General features: G+C 45.5%; 1 protein-coding gene across 2 annotated transcripts in view; it reads right to left on the reverse strand.

The window, feature by feature from the left end:
* The window catches only part of Ap3s2 (adaptor related protein complex 3 subunit sigma 2), a 54,431-nt gene that overhangs the window by 26,060 nt on the left and 6,917 nt on the right, over window positions 1–21,454 (reverse strand). For both annotated transcript variants that reach the window (XM_005006281.4, XM_013158653.3), the window contains exon 4: window positions 11,095–11,166. In XM_005006281.4, the coding sequence (XP_005006338.1) occupies window positions 11,095–11,166 (72 nt within the window). The remainder of the gene's footprint in view (window positions 1–11,094; window positions 11,167–21,454) is intronic.

Genomic DNA, 21,454 nt, shown 5'->3' on the forward strand with positions numbered 1-21,454 from the left:
CTTCATCTCCTCTGAAGAACAAGGGAAAGGCCCTGCTCATTACCCTAGGAGTCTATCAGTTCCCCTATCTGAGCCAATGGCAGACAGGCATATAAGTGAAGCACAATTTAGTAATCTGACCATCAAAAGAAATTCCAAATGTTATTCCTGGACCCACAAATTAATTAATTAATCAATCTCTTTATGTGTGTGTATGTGTTACTGAGGACTGAAGCCAAGACTTCTCACTGAGCTATATCCCCAACTCTTCATTATTTGAGACAGGGCCTTGCTAAATTGCTAAATTGGCCAAGATGGGCTTGAACTTGCAACCCTCCTGCCTCAGTCTCTCGAAGTGCTGGGGTTACACAGGTAAGCCAAGACACTTGCTATAAACCTGTGCCCTAAATGTTCTCTATCAGCACAGTTCTTGTTCCTTTAGAATTATTATCCATGACATGGCCCATGGCCTGCTGCTGCACCCTGTCACCACACTGATACTTGGTCATAAACTTACAAAGACAACTCATCCAAGAAGTTCCATGTACCTGGAGCACAGCAGGAGGCAGCAAGAGGTGAGCTCAAGAGGCACACTGGGAGGGCTCTGGGGATCTTAGCATGTGAAGTCGAGGGGCTTTCACTGCCTTTCTGGCAGTGGTCCCCACCTTTTTTCCTATACTCATGACAATTCACTTGCATAAAACAATCCCCTCAATCATTTAGAGCCCCTTAACATTCAGAAGAGTTTCAAGGAAGGGGGTGGATGAGGGAGAGGAAGAAGGATGGAGGCTGCCTTCCCCCGAAGATCCCTGCAGCATGGGACACAGTGTCTGAATCAGTCACACAAGGAGGCAGACGGCCGAGAACACGCTTCTCAGTGTATCACTGCGCAGCTGTGGAAAGGGACGCTTGAAGGGGTAATTCTGGAGGTGGACAGACTGTTAGGCAAGAAGTAAAAATAAGGACAATTCTACTATTTACTGAGCTAAGCACGTACAAATCCCAACCCTCAAAATAACTGAAAATGGTGCATGTATTTCATCAGATCCAAGATGTCACAGATTGGAAAACACTATTTTATACTACTATAACAGGAAAAGTTACCAATTAATTAAACTATGACATACCATTGAGTATAAGAAAATCTAGGCTTGAGATGCTTAAATCATAAATGTTCCTCAAAAGTGAGTGTAAGCATCAAGAAAACAGTACATCCCTGCTTCACAATGGGGCTGGTTAAGAAGGCTGCCTGCGTCACACAGGCGGAGCCCAGTACAGCTGGAAGCCACAGAGCCACTTCACCTCAGCAACTCGGGGCTCCTGCTAAGTGCCCTTAGAGGGCACTGCCCAAGGGAGCAAAGGCAAAGGAAAGGCCCGCCCCGAAACCAGCTGAGTGCTCACAGGTCATGACCACGGAGTCAACGTCTGACTAGAATCTGCTTTTTAAGGATGGGCCTCTAGTTATGCCACACAAAGATTATACCAGAAAAGTGCTTTGAAAATAAAGCCATAGGGCTGGGGATTTTGCTCAGTGGCATAAGCACCTGCCTGGCAAGCGCTAGGTCCTCAGTTCGATTCCCGGTACCCAAAAAAAAAAAAAAAAAAAAAAAAAAAAAGAAAGAAAGAAAAGAAAGCCATAGAATAAGGAAGCGCCTCTAATCCGTGGCAAGCAGTTATCTATGGAAAGAGCACTGTTTGGCGGACTGACAAAGGGTTACCACTCCCAACAGTCTACCATCTGCTGCGAACAATTAGGAGCGAACATATCTGACTTGGAGCACGAAAAGAAGTAGTCTGGAGAAGTACAACACAGCAGCGTTGACAATTCGAGCTGGAGCTGAAGTCAGTTCGTGCCGGGTCTTATTGGAAATCTTAAAGGGGCAGAAGGAGTACCGCGGGGCAGCATGGGAGGAGGTGACATGGGGAGTTGCCTGTGCAGAGGGCAGGAGACGGTCAGGACCCTGTTCCAGCGCGCAGCCTGAGGGCTACGGCTGAGGATCCAGGCAGGGCAGGGGGAAGCATGTGGATGCGGAGACGATGGAACCCTGCGTTCTGTGGAAAGGTGAAGGAAGCGGGAGGGGGGCGCAGAGTCTGGAAAGAGCTGCTATGGTGAGCAAGAGCTGAGGTGCTCGGCACCTGCAACGTTAACAGGAAGAAAAGGAGAGGCAGAGGTGGACTCCAGAAACGATCAGAATCAAGTGCGCCATCTAGTGACTGCATGGAAGCAGAAGGCGCAGTAGGCAGATGTCACCCCTTGAAGGTGGTTCCCACTGGGAATCAGGAGTAAGAAGACAGGGGGGGAAAGTGGGGAAGTGGCAGGTGGGAAGGGAGGCAGAGTGGAAAGACAGGTGGGTCTGGTCTGAGCTGGTGCAGGTCTCCCACAGGGAGAAGGGTGAACACTCCTAGCAGCACCTGTCTCAGCCTGGGACCTGGTGAGGTGTGGCTTTGTGATCCATCTGTATCAAAGCAGACAAGTTCTATGGGTGGAGGTACCGAGAAGGGGACCTGGGACAGAGCTGTGGGGAAGGTGTGCATTCCCTGCCTGTCCCACAGGTGAGGGGCACACCGCCACCCCCCCCAGCCCCCCCACCCCCACCCATAAGCAGAAACATTCTTCTCCTTCCCTGAGCCTTCTATAACTAACATTGAATACCACACCAAAAGTATAAACTCAAGGACGAGGGTTCTGGACCTGAAAAGGAGCACAATCATGCAGTTTTCAAAGTGCAGGTAATGTGTGGCTGTAGGTTCTACGAGGACCACCGCCTGTCAGTGCCATGAGCAGCTGAGGCGGGGACAGCAGGGCACCTGTCAGCCCTGCAGGCTCCACAGCTGCCTGTCTGTAGAAGGGAACCCTAAGTCTTTTTTTTTTTTTTTTTAATTTAACTTTTTCCAAATCCATTTTATTTCAAATAGAAAAAAAAAAAGACAAAGAAACAAAATTTCAAAACATGTCAATTAGAGGGGACCCTAAGTCTTAAAGTCATAAGGAGAGATAGTCACAAGCATTTGACGGCGACCAAGATGTAAATGTAGTGTTCTGCTTTCCCCAGGCAGGAAGAGTCATCTGCTTCAGACTCCGCACTGCGACCATGACCTTTGCTGTGCACACTCCTTGTCCTACCCACCAAGTCAGGACTAATTGCAGCCCGGGGTTCCCAGGCTCGGAGAGAACAATCTATAGCCAACCTACCTGTTTATCTGGGCGCCAGCTCAGACTTTGCCTTGCAGCAGCAGAGTAGGATTTAATTGCTTGCTGTGCTTGGCAATAAAGCCAAGATGGAGAGTGGTCTATGTAGTCGGAGTCCCAGCTTAAAGGACAAAGACCGAGACATGGGGAACATACACACGGTATAACCTGTTTTCTGGGGGGGTTTTGTTTATTTTGTTTATTTTGTACCAGGAATTGAACTCAGGACTTCACACTTACTAGGCAGGCACTGCAGCACTGAGCTAAATCTCCAACTTCATGACCTGTTTAAAGTCAGTTCCTGTACTTTTTGTATAAAAGACAAATTTTATCTTTATCTTTCCTGTCTTTATAGCTATAGCTCCACACTTAGCAGTGCCATCACAGTGAATGGCTTGTGAAGGTCCACTGTCCAGCTAGTAACCAGAGGGAGGAGAAAGTGCTCTCAGCCAGCACCCGCACATCACCAGGGCAGTGAGCCGAGGTAAAGCAATGGCTTGACTAAAGCCCTTGGCAGGAGGCAAGAGCCTGCCTACAATTTATTCTGCTAGGGAAATGAAGACTCTTCAGTCACTTTAAATTCCCATAGGAGTATGTAAGAGAAACTGAAAAGCTGCTGTGTAAGACATGTTTGCCTGAGACACAGCCACGTTTCTTTCCTACAAAACCATTCCTCAGCCAGGCAAGGTGCCGCACACCTGTGCACTGGGAGGCTGACATAGGAGGATCTCTTCGAGTTCGAGGCCAGCCTGGGCTATACGGCAAGACCCTGTCTCAAAATACTAAAAACAACACACACACACACACAAAAAAAAAAAAAAAACCAGCAAAAACAAAAAAACTAAAAACAGGAACAGAATATTCCTCTATTTTTCCAAAAGCAAAGGCTCTAGGTTCCCTCCTACAAAGTGTTACTGAATCAAATGTCAGCTTTCTCTCTAAAAGAATCAATGAAAAACTGTGGGCATCATTAGAAATTCTTAGGAGGATTCCAGGCCTCCTCCCTCCTGCACATGCAGTAGCATGTGCTTTCCTAGCCCCTTGGGTGTGAGCCTGTGACGTGCTGAGCAGTGAACTATGCCTGTGATGGGCGGTGTCACTGTAACAGCCCAAGCTGAGGGGGCAGCCTGGGCCTCAGTGGCACCAGAGTAGAGGCAACACAGTGGCCACACAGCACGAGTGAGGAACAACATTTGCTGTGAGCTCTTGGGAGCTGCAAGCGATGTATCACTGGGCCTACACCTACTGACACAGACGTCAGCCCGGTAAAGGGCTCTTGGAGAAGGATCAAGAAGTTTCGTTTCTAGTGTCAGCATATGACAGGGATTACAGCAAGAACTGGAGAATCGAATCTTAACCTCAGCCTCTTAGGGCACTTACAAAGGAGTGACCGATATGTTACACAATTTACTTCACCTGCAATTCATGCCAGCAACACCACTGGCAATAAGCTCTGACCAACACTGGGTTTCACTGAAAGGACTAGACAGCAAACAGATAGCTCTAAAGGTTAAATTCTGCTGTTTTGTGTACACTATTCTCCTCTGCTCTTATCCAGTAATAAGGATGACTAAACAAACTGAAGAGGCTCTCTGTGGCTTCACTCGGGCCTCCAACCAAAGTGTGCCTGGAAGCCCACAAAGGTCAAGTCAGGAAAGCAAGCTAAGCATGTGTCTACAGTGAGGTCTGGAGCACCCTCAGATCACAGAGGTCTTGGAAATTTAAGAAATCATTCTTGCTCATCTCTATCAGCTGTCCTGAGGGAATAAGAAATTGGCCTGGGAGACACAGTCTCCAGCCAACGTGGAGTGGAGATAACAGATGGAAAGTGACTCACCTCCAGGTATGTGAGATAATAAATTTCCCTTACCCCCTAAGAAAAAAGTCCAACCCTGCCACAAAAATCTATCAAGTGCTAGCAGCACACAGTCAGCTGTGGTTATCACTGAAAACCCTACAAGATTCGCTATTATTGCTCGAGACTAAAAAAAGCTCTTCTTTCTTCATCAAAATAACACAAAATATAGCTTTCACCAATGCTGGGGCCTGGCAATCAGGACACCTGCTTCCAAGGCACCAGGGTGTGGAGGGTGTAAATGTGCTTTCTTATCACTAGATCTGTTCCCAGAAGGGACACTGGCAAACAGAACCCATCATTACTGTTTGTGACCTTGTATCTTAGCACGCACAAGTTCAATCCTGAGTGGCAGCTTTGTCCCCTTGCAGCAATACTCTCAGAGATTTTACCTCCATACTCTGGTTTCCTTCGGCTCAGACTCACCCAGAAGGATACACTCCAACTCTCTTGAGACTGCAGGTTGAAATCTCTAAAGAGCACAGTCCTGTCTAGCCCCTTCATACAGTTACTGAATTGTGGCTCTGATCGCTCAATCTTTTTTTGAGATAGGGTCTCACTATGCAGTTCAGGTTGACCTTAAACTTAACTACGCAGCCTGATTTAAAATTGTTTTATTTCTATTTTTCTTATCTTTAAAAAGACAAAACAAAAACACCTCACTAAGTAGCCCCAGTTGTCCGAAAACTCCCAGAGATCATTTTGCCTCAGCCTCCAAAGTGCTGGGATTACAGGTCCCGCAGATCACTAAATCCTAAAGCCCCAGATTTCCAAAACCAACTCTGCTGTATACAGACCTTGAAAATCAGAATACAAGCTCAACCACCCACATAGTTTTCTTTAAACACAACTCAAATTACCATAATTAACACTAGCACCCAACTCAGTCATGATGCTATACTGTTTGGGATTTCCACAAGCGGAGGCGGGCTAAGCTTGAAATGGCCGCTCTGGAGACCATGACATCCGCCCTTACTTCAGCCTCCAACAGTTTAAATCGAAACCAAGCTTATAAGGTACAGTCCCAACACATTTCAGCAACACTCCCCTGAAGAATATTCCACTTGGTAAAAGACACTATTCAGTGAAGGATACAACAGTAAAAACCCACATAAGGACTGTCCAATTAAGTGGGGAAACAGAAACACGACGCTAAGGGCCCACAAGGTTAGAAACAGTTGCACACATGATGGCCCAAAGACATGAGACTTACTAGGGGATGGGGACAGCTTTGTGGGCAGGAGCTGAGCTGGGCGAGAATGACAGGCAGGATCCAGTACGCAATAGACGTGCTGTCAGAGCAGCAGCTGGAGCTCCAGGGGGCTACCAGGTGATCTGGACTCTCTGACCAGAACTGGTACTGAAGACCTTGAGTGCTAGCCAAGGGGGTCAAGGCTAGGCCAGGGAATGACTTAGGAAAACTAACTCCAGTGTATAGAATCAACAAGGAAGAGAGAATGGCGTTAAAAATCCTAATAAATGATTGAAATCTAGAAACATAATAATTAAAGGCAACACTTGACTCATAACTGAAACTGGGATTTTATATCTATAGCTATAATAAATAATGTAACATTTTGTTATATATGATACACACCTATATATGTCACTATTGGGCACATTTAAACCTGAACTATATTGAAAGAGAGTGTTCATTAATGTTAATTGCCCAAGTGCATTATTTATTGTACACACAGAACTTTCTGTTTCACTTCCAGGCAGGGTCTCATACGTAGCAGGGCTGTCCAGCAGCAGGAATACGGTGGTGTCCTGTCTCTCCCTAGCCTGCTACTCAGGACCACGCCCACAAGGCAAGGGGCAGACTTGGAGAGCTGGGGCTCGTAGGAACATCTAACCCCAACATGGGAAGAGTCTAAAGGAGGACACGGAACTCAGTGATGTACTACGGCCTTGTGACGAGTCTATATATGTAAAAGAAAACATAAACAAAGCCCTAAGTCTATCAGTAGAAGATACCCCTGAAGGAAGCTAAATTTCACCCGAGGAAGTCCCTTCAGGAAACCCTTCAGACACACTATTGGTACAGGCAGGTGACGGGGCAGGCAAGACTGGCTCCTTCACTGTCACTTCAAGCCCCACATGACATGAACAGTCATTTCCCAGTGCCACCTGAATGACCAAAAATGAAGTTTTGTGGAGTTTGGTTTATTTGTTTGTTTCTGGTTTCTTTTGTTTGAACGAACCTGGGTCTCACTCTATAGCCCAAACCACCCCTCAACTTGCTATGTTGCCCAACTTGGCCTTGAACTAGAAATCCTCCTGCCTCAGCCCAAGTGCTGGAATTACAGGCATCCATCACCACACCTGGCTAAAAATAGTTTTATAAACAGTAAGCAAAATCTGTAGCAACAGCAAAATACTTTATAGAACTTATGTGAAGATAAGACATATAAGAAAGAGCAACATTTTTATGGTCTTTTATTTCTTCCTAAAGCTATGTCTGATAAAATAGCCGGCACTGGAATTGTTTTACTGCCCCAGCAGACATCCTCATAGCTGTTTAAAAAACAGCGTGAGAATGAGGCAAAAGGGGCTGGGGATTTAGCTCAGCGGCATAAGCACCTGCCTTGCAAGCAGGTGGTTGTGAGTTCGATCCCTGGTACGGATAAAAATGAAAAAGACAAAAAAAAAAAAAAAAAATGAGGAAAAAAAAATCCTGATTACCTCAGGAGATAAAGGAAAAGCTTTGTTTTTTATTTCTATTGTCTTTCTGAGACAGGCTCTCTATGCAATGCAATTCAGTCTGGCCTTGAACTTACTTTGTAACCTAGGCTGGCCTTGAACTCCCAGGTATCTTCCTGATCCTCTGGCCTCAGCCTCTCAAATGCAGGGATTACAGGTGTGTGCTACACGCCTGGTTGAGGCACAAGGATTGGAAGAAACTTGGGTAAAATGTCTATAGATCAAATATAAAAATCAGTCCCTTTAACACAACCAAGGGAGGCTGTATTCATTCTTCCACAACCACAGAAGCAGGAAAAAGGGAGATTTGTGCACGGGCTCTTACAGTATTGCCTAGAAGTGTCACATGTCACGTCTACTGACGTTTCATTAGCTACATTTGTCATAGGCAATTGAATTAGACAGAAATATTAAAGGTAGCCAGACAGGGATAGGCCCTCAAGGAGCCAGTGCAGAAGACCAAATACCTTGTAACTGTGGGGGAAACAGACACCTCTGATGTTGGCCAGATTACAAGAGAAAAGACAAAACAAATGCAGCCATACCCTAAGGATAAACATCAGGGATTGATATTCTAAATAGGTTGACACCTTGATCATCTTGAGGAAGCCAGATGAAGCCACTAATCCAACCCAGACAGGCAAAGACCCTGTCCCCACTTGCTGTATAGCTCACTTCTCCCTACTGGACCCTAATTTAATCAATCTTACCTGAGCAACTGTACTCATAATCTTAATGGTTGGCCATAATTCTGTCTTACCTCATGCCCCCCTTGCAAGTTCTCATTTTTCCCCACTTTGGACCTACATCACCTCATGGTTTTGTTCTATAAAGATCCCTAGGCTGGGGATTTAGCTCAGCGGCATAAGTGCCTGCCTCGAAAGCAGGCAGTCGTGAGTTCAATCCCTGGTACGGATAAAAACGAAAAAAAAGATCCCTAGAGAAGGTGGGGTCTTTGGCAACCCACTCAAGACCCTCTGTCTGTCTCTCTCAGACAGAAGCTTTCTTTCAATAAATATTTTCTGCTCTTAACTTCCATTGTTCCTAAAATTCATTTTTCGATTTTAGATAACACAAACTCGTATCAGACATCTAGCAGGTTGGGAGTTTCTTTCCTCTATATCCCACTCACACAGCTACACCTAAGGCACAGATGGGTAATTCCACCCTGTGTCCCAGAAGGTAAAGAACTGGAAATCACTTCATCAACAATACCGAGATTACCATACTGAGAACACCAACTTTTGGTCAGGACAAGAGGCAGTGAGAAACTCACCTCAACTGGTATGAATACAAATTCATGCAACCACTCTGGAAAAGGACACTCACAATAAAATGGATCAGTCTTGCAAACAATATCAAGCAAAGAAGGTAACATACAAAACAATATACTGGCACTCGGCACAACTCCTCGGAAGCACACTCAGGGCTGGCCACACCTTAAGCAGCTTGGACTGAGGGGGGCTCCTGTACTCCCAGGGGATGCAGCACCCAAGCCCACCTTTACAGCACACCCACAGCTGTCTCTCTAGGCATCTCATCACCAGACATCTGGCACTCCAAGACAAGCTCTATGGACAGCCGGCGCTCAGATGAGGCCTGTGGGTGCCCAAACACTCTGGGTGCCTCTTCACTGGTGAGCTATGTCCACGCTGTGGGGTAAAAAGGAACAGGAATGAGGGACAGTAATGAGGAAGGTGAGCAGTCACCTCGGCAGACTCCCGCCATGGGGACAAAGTGGGGATGAGGGATCTGTGCCTTCTATTCTCTTGTTTGGAAAACTCCCATTGTGCCAGCAAAATCTGTCCCTTAATCCACACCGACATACTGAGAAACTCATTGCTGGCCTGGTAGTGATCAGTGGTATCCACAAAGGATGTCATTTTGTACACCAAGAGGCAGCCCCTTAGGTAACACCTCACATTTCACAATTTTAAAAATGTTTCAAAGTAAGAACAGTAAGGCCTAGGGGCTGGGGATTTAGCTCAGCAGCATAAGCACCTACCTGGCAAGCACGAGTTGTGAGTTCAATCCCCAGTACCCCCCAAAAAACCCAATAAGGCCTATAAACTTCGCTGTCCACTAGTACAAAGGGGAAGTCAAACAATCCTCGATAGAAACAACTAGGTAGCAGGACTTTTAACAACTGCCGAATGCAAACCAACTCTGCCTGTGAGGCAAGAGCCAGGTGAAGGCTGGAGTTTGTAGGAAGCGTTCGCATCGAAGGACAAGAGAGCGACACCTCAAGAGCTTCAGGAAGCCCTGGACTCCTTGTGACGTGTCAGGGTCCTGAGCCCGGTATCTACAGAGGACAGAGGGATCTGTGATCCCCTTGCTGCCATTGCTGGAGCCCAGGCCACACTAGTGCTGGGAGAAAAGGCCACGCCTTTTCATCAGCTGAACAGGAATGCACTGCCTGACAGTGTCACTGTATGATGGCAATAAAATCCTCCAGATGGCAATGACAGCTATGATGCACCTGAGATACGGAGCTGTTTGTCATACAAAAAAAAAACAAATGACTCAAGATCATGGCCTGGCATGGAGCAACAGCCTCCGAAATCCTATCTCCTTCCAAAGGCCGTGGACTAGTGACATGCAGCTGGGTCACCAGAGAATACCCCTGAGACATCATGTGCCCTCCTGGATAAAACAAAAACACATTCCCATCCCCTCCCTGGCTACCTCCTCCTTTAATTTGGCACATGAGGACCTGGGCCCTAGCAAAACAAATCACTAGAACACTACTTGGGACCGTTTTGATTCTGCCACTGAGTGTGCCTCTTAATGTCACCTCACCTGGAAGCACTTACAGATGCATTAGCTACTATCTTGTTCCCGAGGAAGACACAAATTTACCTGTGTTATGTACTCCCAAGTTACTGTCACTGCCGAGGGCTGGCAAACTCATTTAACACAAAACCGTGCCTGTCGCCTTAGTCTGGAGACCAATTATTCCACTGTCATTGTTACCTATACCAAGCAGTCTGTCTGTGAATAGAGGAACCGTGGTACAGGTCCAGTAATAATCTTGTACTACATGTTAAAACTGTAACAGCCAGGCATAGCAGCACACGCCTGTAATATCAGCACTCAACAAGCTGAGTCAGGAGAGTCCAAAGTATGAGATTATGCACAAGTTCACGGTTGGCATGAACTATACAGTGAGACCCTGTATAGTCAAACAAACAAAAAACTTACTAGGGCTTAGCAAAAGACCCCCCAGCTTATGAAGTCAGTAAATAAAACAGGTCCTGGTACAATGTTAGAGTGAAAAGCTGAGAGAAACACTATGAAGGTTTAAAGGTGGCTTGTGATGCTCTACTCTCTTAGTTTTCCAGCAACCCTAATGTGGCAGAGAACATACCTTATCCATATGGAAGATCAAATCCAGTTCACAAACATTTTCAAAACACTTATCCAGAGTCTCCACAAAAACCTAGAAAAGAAAAAAAAGGATAAAGAGAAATAACAGGTTTATCAATGTCACAGTTCAAAACAAAGGAGAAATCATGATACTATTTACTTACACTATATCTAAAAACCAAACAAACTTGCCCTTTTTGTCTCCTGCAAAAGCTGACTGCCCTGCTTACCCCAGTGCACGGGGACCATCTAAGACAGGAAAACCTTGCAATATAGGCACCAAATTTTCATTATTAGCATTCACATAGTTTTGCCTGCTCATGTAACAGTAAACTTCAAAATATTTATAGCTGGTCATGGTGGTGCACGCCTGCAGTTCAGCACTAGAGAGGCTGAGGCAGGATGAGTTGAAGGCCCACAAGACACTGTCTCAAAAAGCAAAACAAACCAGCTTAAAATGCAGGTCTACAATTTTAACCTTTTAGTATAATATATCAGAAGCATGCATAAATGAGTGAATGAATGAATGAGTGAAAATCATCATATAAACACATCCAGATAGCACCCTTTTTTCTGGGGTGCTGGGGATGGAATCATGGCCTTGTGCATGGCAGGCAAACACTACCCCTAAGCTACTTCCTCCAGCTCTGCCTGCACTTTCTTGGCTCTTTCAGAGAACGACCTCTTTTCAACACTGTCATTGTCAGCACTGTCATCAGTTGTTCAACACTGCATGAGAATGGGTTTCACTGGAGGACTGCAAGTGACCCCAACCAGGCACATCCTTCCACTGTGACACAAGATGGGTACACACAGGCAACTGTCCCTCAGGGCCCACGGAAGACCCACTGGTCAGAGGGACCAGTGCACACAGCTGGCGCTAACCTTGTTCTGTCCCTTCAGCATGTAAGTAACATGTCGTTCCACCCAGGGCTCCACTGCAATTTTCCCCCAGGGACTCTCACAGCAAGACACAAGAAACCCTGATAGCCTGCCCTGGAAGTGGTAACCAGTGGATGGTGTTCTGCAAGACACCAAATGCACTGGAAAATTACTGACATTACACATTAATACTCTCGGACCCAGCAATTCTGCTCCTTAGACAACACCTAGCAGAAATACATACACACGTACACCCTGAGACACAGTCGTTCATAGCATCACTGTGTAACCCCACACCTGTAGCAGTGCCAGATGCTCACTGCGAGGTGACACGGTACCATGTGGGCTGCTGTGCTGTGTACCAGGTACTTCACCCTCAGAAACCAAAGGTTAGTATTGGGACATTTCATCAAAATCTTCCGTTAAGAATTTCCTCACTTCACAGCCCTAATTAATCTCTCTGGAGCTTTTCGTTCAGGCGCTGGGCTGTCTCCCTTCCCTCTTTTCCCTCCACTGGCCATCTCTGCTCATTCTGAGAAAGCTACCTAATCTTTTACAATGCCAACTCAGGTGGGCTCTTGTTAGTTTCCATCTCTTCTCTGATCTTTCGTGGATTTTTGTTTTGTTTTGTCTTTTTGAGACAGAGTCTCACTATGCAGTTCAGGCTGGCCTTGAACTCACCCTGTAGCCCAGGCTGGTCTCGAACTTGCAAACAGTTCTCCTGCCTCAGCCTCCAAAGTGCTGGGATTACAGGAATGCGCCATACCAGGCTTTCTGCTTTTTATCTTGATTAATTAATTTATTTTGAGACAGGGTCTCACTAGGGAGCCCAGGCTGGCCTCAATCTTGCAATGATCTTGAAACTCCTGCTTCAACTCCCAAGTGCTGGGATTACAGCTGTGGGCCTCATGCCTGCCTCCAGATTTTTAATTTCTAAGAGCTAATTGTGTTCTGAGTGTTTGTTTGTTAAGCACCCAGTTTTGTTTGTCTTCTTTTATTTCTCTGTAGCTTTAAGGACAGGCTGGGTTTTTTCAGTTTCCTTTTCTTTGCATGGTGTCCAGGTTTTCCCAAGTTGCATTTTATTGTTTGTTCATTTTGTTGCTTTCTTGCACATTACAGGTTTTCCTCAGATGTCTGGTAAGTCTCCAGTCTTTCATTCATGAAAAGAAAAGGCTGGTTATGAGCTGGGCGTGGTGGCTCACGCCTGTAATCCCAGCACTGGGTGGTTGAGGTAGGAGGATGGTTGTGAGTTCGAAACCAGCCTAGGCTACAAAGTGAGCCCAAGGCCAGCCTGAACTGCACAGCGAGACCCTGTCTCAAAAAGACAAAAAAAAAAAAAAAAAAAAAAAAAGAGAGAGAGAAAGAGAAAGAAAAGGCTAGTTAAAAGAGCTCTACAATCATGGCCATCAGCTGAGGGTCACCCCGGGCCCCTTTTTCCTTTTCCTTAGGTCAGTCAGAATTTCCAGGGAAAGCCTACGCTCTCTGGCCTGGACTGTAAAGGACCAGAGGCAGAGCTGTGGGCCGAGTGGGAAGCAGGCTGGAGGGACCAAGACGCGCACATTCGCCGAGTCTCCCTGCGCTATTCTTGGTCCCCCGAGGCCCTTCCTTCACCCTCTGCAGGGAATGAGCTTTGAGTCTGTGCTTTGGGAAGGGCAACTGCCCAGATAACCAGAACTGGAGAAGGGACGGAGGGACTAACTGACCTTGGCAGCTTTCTCTGTCCACTCCACACACTGGGACCCATGTTTTTCTTATTTATTTTGAGACAAGGTCTTGGAACTCATTAAATTGCCCAGGCTGAGCTGGAACTTCAGATTCTCCTGCCTCAGCCTTTCAGAAAATTGGGATTATAGGCATACATTTTATTTTTTTTTTAAAAATTTGGTAGGTATGATGGCATATGCCATCTGATAGTCAGCTGACTATCAGAACTTTTCATTGGGATGGACGTGGTGGCACACCCCTGTAATCCCAGCACTTGGGAGGCTGAGGCAGGAGGAACACTGCAAATTCAAGGCCAGCCTGGGCTACAAAGTGAGTCTGAGGCCAACCTGAACTACATAATGAAGCCCTGTCTCAAAAAGACAAAAATAAAAAACAAAAAAAATTCTTCATGATGATTTGGTAATTCAAATAGCATATTAAAATAGGAATAAAACTGGGAGTGATGAAACACACTTGAAATCTCAGTATTCTGGGAGGCTGAGAAAAAGAGGATGTGAGTTAAGAGCCCAGCCTGGACAAAAACAAACTGGGGATGCAGCTCAATGCACAGCTCAATGCACCGTGATTCAACTCTCTGTACCCCAAACAAAACAAAAAGATAGATGAGTGAAACAAAATACAAATTACTGAAACACACATATTTATACTGTAACAGAAAATGTCTCCTCTAGCCAGTATATGTCAATTTGTTAGTTGCCCAGGTAATAGCTCCTGTTCCACTTCCGGTTGCTCCTGTCTCTTAGAAATGGTTGGTCACTCTGATGCATAGCTGGTCACCATGATGCACATTATATTAACCAATCCCCAACCGACAAGCCATTCTGCCTCTGTATTTCCTGTTTGCTTATCCCTTACAAGCCCTAGACCACCAGAGACCAGGGCCTGATATTTTGGGAGTGATTCTATTCATTACCCATCAACATAAAATAAATCTGCCTCCAAATCCTGGGTGTAGCTTCGGTGTTTCTGTTTGCCATTGCAATAAGAAAATGCAATTATTGGTAAAGGTGGTATTAAGCTAGCAAGGAAAGATGAACTAGCTGACAGCATTAAGACAGTTAACTGGGTTTCTTTGTTTTTTGTCTTTTTGAGAAAGGGTTTTACTATGCAGTTCAGGCTGGCCTCAAATTCACTTTGTAGTCCAGGCTGGCCTTGAACTCACTGTGATCCTTCCTCCTGCCTCATCCTCCCAAGCACTGGGATCACAATCGTTTACCACCATGCACATGGTAAAACAGTTAACTTTTTTTGGTACGGGGGATCAACTTATGACCTCATTCTTGCCAGGCAGAGGCTGAACTGCTGAGCTAAGTTCTCGGCCCCAAAACAGTTAACTTTTGAGGGGAATAAATAGTTATCTGTATCAATGCAGACATAAAAGCATCTTATTATCCCTTAGATATTATTGAGCTAAATGTAAAAAAGCAAACTTAAGAGAGCACTGGCACATCCCCCAGGTGCCACCAGGTCCCCCTTAGGAACTAGTGGTCTGCAGAGCAGGAGAGATTAGACTGTGGACCCTGGCACCTGGGGCACAGGTATGTGGCACCATATTTTGCAGCAGCACTGTGCTGGGGGGTTATTTTCTCTACAGAGGGTTAATGAAATAAAGACTAGGTTTTCCGAGGCCCGCGCTACAGAACAAGATGGATTAGTCCTAGAAAGACATGACCAGATAGAGGCAAGAGACAGAGCAGCAGATGTATCTGAGTCATGTATCTCTTGAAAGCCTCAAAACATCGTTATTCAAGATTGCCATCAAGGTCGAGAGAAAGGATGGAAGAAAACACAGAGCTCACAGACCCAGAAGCATGCTGATGAGCAAAGAGCCTGCGCTGAGGACACGGCAGACTCAGACAGGAAAGGGTTAGTTCACAAGGTGAGAAGGCAGGACTGAGAGTAAATCCCCTTGCCAGGTGTGGTGGCACTTAGGAGGCCAAGGCAGAAGGACACTGAGAGTCTGAGGCCAGCATGGGCTACACAGTGCATCCAGGCCAGCCCGAACTGTAGTAAGGCTCTGCCGAAGAGACGGGAAGGGAAGGGGAGGGGAGGGAAGGGGAGGGGAGGGGAGGGGAGAGAAGAAAAAGGAAGAGGGGAGAGAAGAAAAGAAGGATCACAAGGGCTGAGGATTTAGCTCAGCGGCATAAGCACCTGCCTTGCAAGCAGGCGGTTGTGAGTTTGATCCCCAGTACTGATAAAAAGGAAAAAGACAAAAAAAAAAAAAAAAAAAAGGATCACAAACTAAAGGCCAGCCTGGGCTATACTGTGAGTTCAAGGCCAATTTAGACTACACAGTGAGACCCGATCTCAGAAGACAAAAAATAATCTCTAAAAACTACTGTCTAAGGGGCCAAGAATTCAGCTCAGTGGCACAGCGCCTGCCTGGCAAGCACAAGATCCTGAGTTCGATTTCCAGTACCCAAACAAAACAAAACAAAACAGCCTGTTGAGAATCACATGACAAAGAACATCCTTCTGATAAAAGTGCAAGGTAAATTCATGAGAATGGTAAAAAGACACAGGTGAATAGAAGACCATCAAGAATCAGAAGTCACTCAAATTTTGGGTCTGGGGAAAGATCATAGCAGGAGATACAGGGAGTAGATATAAGCCCCAGTCCAGAGGCAAAGTGAGGAAGATCATGAGCCAGGAAAGAGAAAGAAAACTGCAGATTAGACCTGCTCCTGTTCAAGATAAACCCACAGGCCTAGGCACACAAACAGGAGGTACAAGGAACACAAGTCAAGAGAGAAAAGGTTGCTGGGTGTGGTGGTGCACACCTGCAATTCCAGCACTGGGGAGGCTGAGGCCAAAGCATCCACAAAAGTTCAAGGCCAGCCTGGGCTGCAAAAGGGGAGTTGGAAGCTAACCTGAACTGTAGAGCAAGACCCTGTCTCAGAAACAACACTAACGAAAAAAGAGAGAGAGACAGAGACGGAGACAGAGAAGGACAGACAGAAAGTGCTGGGGACCATGACTTATAAACCGAGTCTGGGGGACGTCCATGCTTGCTCTGGTCCTGCCCTCGAGCCGACTGGAACATGGAGACTGCCTCTCTTCTGGTCACAGCTGAAGCCCCAGGGCTAAGGAGCGCTGTGGCGCTCACAGGGAAGATAAGGCCTGCTGGACACGATAAGGCACCTGTGGGAACTGCAGCTTCCTCATTGCCCCGTCTTGTCCTTGTCCTTGTCCTTGTCCTTGTCCTTGCAAGAGCACTTCGTTCTCCTTCCCAGCCCCCTGCAGTCAGCATTAGGGTTCCCGGAAGCACTCACTGCGCTTCACCCCGTCCTTGACTCACATGTACTGAATCAGCACCAAGGTTCCGGGTACTTCGTGACCTTTCGTTCCCCCAGAACAGCTCTGCACCCTGCCTGCACCTCTGCTTTGGCTGTACTCTAGGCAGGAGATCAGGGGCCCTCGGCGGCCGCCCCTGGTATCTGATGCAGTGGGAAGGGTCTCAGTAAGAAAGACTGAAGAATGAAGACAGATGTTTAAGCTGGATTTCTAGTTTGCCTCCCCTCAGAGTCAGAAACACAGAAATGCAAGAAGCTTTAGCTAAGAGGTTACAAGAGTAAGATATCATAAGACTAAGAAAACAAAATGGCTGAACTCCAAAAGCAATGAAGAAAGGTCGCAGCCATGGAAGCCTGTGTCCTCAGCTTGACCTCCCTGGTGGCATCAGGAACTGGGTAACCACTCCACAGCTGTGGCAGTTCCCATGGTGGCACCAGACCTGCAGCTCTGGCAGGGACTAGGACAGCATACAGGGCTCTCTTCATGTAGTATTTTTTTTTTTTCTTTTTCCTTTTTATCAGGACCGCGGATCGAACTCACGACTGCCTGCTTGCAAGGCAGGCGCTTATGCCGCTAACTAAATCCCCAGCCCCATATAGGGCTCTCTTGACCCAGCGCTGAAATCCAGTGAAATCACTGAACAAAAGCAAAAGAACAAAACCTGTTGAAAGGCAAGGACTATAGAGCGCACGCATCCCAGTCATCTAAAACCCAAGAACTGCATTTTGAAAACAAGGGCTAAAATGTCACCTTAGGAAATGAAAGTTAGGAACACGAGCACAAAGCTGGGTGGCGCTCAGCTGCTGAAGGGAGTTACAAGGCTTGGAAGGAAGCACTGAGTACTAAGAAATCAAGACATTCGGGAGGACTTGGCACGATCACATCCCACACCCGAGAGAAACGGGTGCAGTCTGAGACAGACACAGTACTGAGTTTGGGACCTTGTGACTTACTCCGACATCAGGTCTCTGCTCACCAAACAGCCAGCCTCCCAGCATTTTTTTTTGGTACCAGGGATCGAACTTGTGACCTCACACTTGCCAGGCAGACCCTTGTGCTGCTACACTAAGCCCCCAGGCCCTAGCTTCGCACGACTGTCACACTTTTTTCAGTTTTTAAGAAAACTGTATAGGGGCTGGGGATTTAGCTCAGCGGCATAAGCACCTGCCTTGCAAGCAGGCAGTCATGAGTTCGATCCCCAGTACCTATAAAAAAAAAAAAAAAAAAACAAAGAAAACTGTATAGAAGATACATAAAATTTATTGTCTGAACAACTCTGAAGTACCTAGTGGAACTCAGGACATTCACAGCATTGTGCAACTGTCACCATCATTGGCATCTATAACTTTTTTTAATCTGGTAACAGTGCAACTCTATGCCCATTTGCAATGACTCATTAGACTTATTAAACTTATTAAAACTAAGATATTTCTTCATAAATATCTGACTAATGATACAAGTGTTAGCATTATAATCAGGTTAAATTCACTTTAATTAAACTTAAACTAGCAAGGTGTGCTATCGCCTGCCGGAAATCTCAGCACTGACTCAGGGAAGTTGAGACAAGAGGCTCCCAAGTATGAGCACAGCCTGGGCAATGTAGCAAGACCTGTTTCAAAAATTAAAAACTAATATGTGGGCTGGGAATACAGCTCAGTGGGAAAGCCCTGGGTTCAGCCCCCAATCATGCTCAAAAAACTCCTTCAAACTGTAAAAGGACAGTTTTTATTAGTCCATGAAGTCTACTTTTGAAACGTATAAAAGTTGCAAGCAGAATAAAATCTTGTACAGTCAGCCCTCTGATTTCATAGGTTCTATACCAGCAGATCTGATCAGCTTTGGATTGAAAATACTTCCTTAAACAGTGTACTGTACCCAACCACTTACATGTCATTATACTGTAGTAGTATGAAAAACACTCTGGAGATGATTTAAAGTATACGTGACAGGACTGGAGACTTAGCTCAGTGGCACAAGCACCTGCCTGCTAAATGCAAGGTCATGAATTTGATTCCTGGTACCAAAAAAAGCATATGTGAGAAAGCTATAGCATACGTAGATACTACACCATTTTACACACCGGGGATCGATCACCTCAGCAGATATCTAGGGATGAGTGCATGTGGATTTCTTTGGAGGGGTGTACCAGGAATTGAACTCATGACCTTGTGCTTGCCAGGCAGTCGAGTATGTTGCTGAGTTATATCCCTGGCCTCCGTATGTGGATTTTTTTTTTGTCTCCTATGTTTTATACCTGCCTTTGTATTTAACCAAGTAGTTCTTTTCTTTCTTTCTTTCTTTCTTTTTTTTTTTTTTTTTGCCAGGATTGAGCTCGGGACCTCACACTTGCCAGGCAGGCGTGTGTACCACTGACTATATCCCTGGCCCCAAGTACAGCTATTTTCATCTCCTGACCCATGAAAGAAATGTTACGTAGTCTTTGGAAGATCTGGCCTCTAAAGAACAAAACTAACAGACAAGTAAAAGTTCTGGCCTCTAGAACATAACGCAGAACAAATATGCTGGGTAATAACAATAGAAATAATCTTCTTCCAAAGAAAAGGGCAATGAAAAAACTATTGAAAACACTGTTTTGTGTAGTATTGGGGACTGAACCCAGGGCACTCGTACTGAGCTATGTCCCCGGTTCTTTTCATATTTTGAGACAGGGCTCACCAAGTTGTTAAGCTGTAGGCTTGTGCTCTTCCTGCTTCAGCCTAACAGCGTGCTGGGGTTACAGGTGAGAGGCACCACTGTGGGCTTGGAGGACACTTTTATCCCTTGGAAGCTATAAGGAAAAGGACTGGCAGATTTAAACACATGAAGTTACATGACCAATGGGGGTGGAGAAAATATTTGCAATAAATAAACAAAAGGACTTAGACCCATAAACTAGGGGAAATGTAATATATACAAAGGAATAAAACTAATGAGCCACAAGCAAGTAGACTAATGCAGTGGTCAGATATTTCCAAACACCAGTGACCAAGGCCGGGGACAGACATAGCTCAGCAGCATAAGTGCCTGCCTAGTATCAGGGAAGTTCTTTAGAAAAAAATTAATTTTTTCTTCTCTTTTCATTTTCTGAGGATAGAACTCAGCTCCTTTACATCTCCAACTCCCAACCTTTTTAAATATTTTTGAGACAGAGAGACTAAGTCGCTGAATGTACGCACACCGGGCTTGAACTTGCAATCTTCCTGCCTCAGCCTTCTTGCTTACCAGCCCATGCCAGCACACCTGCCTGGTTTATGTTTCTTTTAGCTATCAGACGGAAAATACTTGGACAAAACAAATACGAATACTGAGGTGAAAATGTACTTGACTTTGAAGACCACCACCAGGGCTAGTGTTAATGAAGAGGCGCACATACGGTGAGGTCCAATGGAGACCAAGCAGCCAGTACACGTCAGGCCTTGCTGGCTTGGACAGGGGGCTTGGATTTCACTTGAAAGTTAATTAATTATACATTAAGCTTTCTTCAACAAAAGGAGGTAAAAACAGGTGAGTTACATTTACTGTAATAGTTAGAAAAAATAAGTTCTTTCCTCCTGTGCTAAGGATTGAACTCAGTGCCTCGGGCTTGCTGAGCACACCCTAACACTGACCACCAGCCAAGCCGGTACTACTTCAAAACATACAAATCATTGCTTTTTCACTGACTGTAAGGCAAACCACTATTTATATGCTGAGAAGACATGCTGTCAATTATAATCATGAACTATCACGTTATAATCACATCTTGATTTTACAGTTGTTGAAGTATGATAAAAGGTACATCTTACTATAGAGAAAAGCGGGACACAGGGCTGGGGATTTAGCTCGTGGAACAGCGCCTGCCTGGCAAGCGTGAGGTCCTGGGTTCAATTCCCAGTACCAAAAAACAAATAAACAAAGCAGGCTGGACACGTGCAACACGCAGGTAACAAAGACCGCCTTTCCTTCTAGGGCTAAGTTTGTGCTCTACCCGTAGTCTTCCCACACCAAGCAGAACATCACTTAGGGATGCTGATCCACTCATAAAACCATACAGCGAAGTGAAGCGAAGACCAACCCCAGGCTAACAGGCACAGCAAAAGCAGGGATGTGTGCGGAGCGCTGCGCAGTCTCTTAACGCGTGAGTCAGACTCTCTGTGATGGGTAACTGGTATTCACTTTACTGGCATTCTTCAAATGATATAGCATGTATCATGGATTTCCTACACATATATTTCACAAAAATAACAATAACTTTTTAAAAATAATTTAAAAATATAAAAGTAACAGTTTTACTAGAATTCTGACTGGGTTTTCGCTGTCATAAATCACTGACATTTTAATGTTTTCTCAACAAGACAAAAATGTTACTTTATTTTGCTCTATTTTGTATCTTTTGCTAAGTTTTAAATCTTTGTATATAGCTCTTATACTTTTTTTTTTGGTACCAGAAATCAAACTCAGGACCTTGCACTTGCCAGGTA

Source organism: Cavia porcellus, unplaced genomic scaffold (genome assembly GCF_034190915.1).
Source record: "Cavia porcellus strain 051 isolate PalLab524CR breed Dunkin Hartley unplaced genomic scaffold, mCavPor4.1 scaffold_6, whole genome shotgun sequence".
Classification (NCBI taxonomy): Eukaryota; Metazoa; Chordata; class Mammalia; order Rodentia; family Caviidae; genus Cavia; species Cavia porcellus.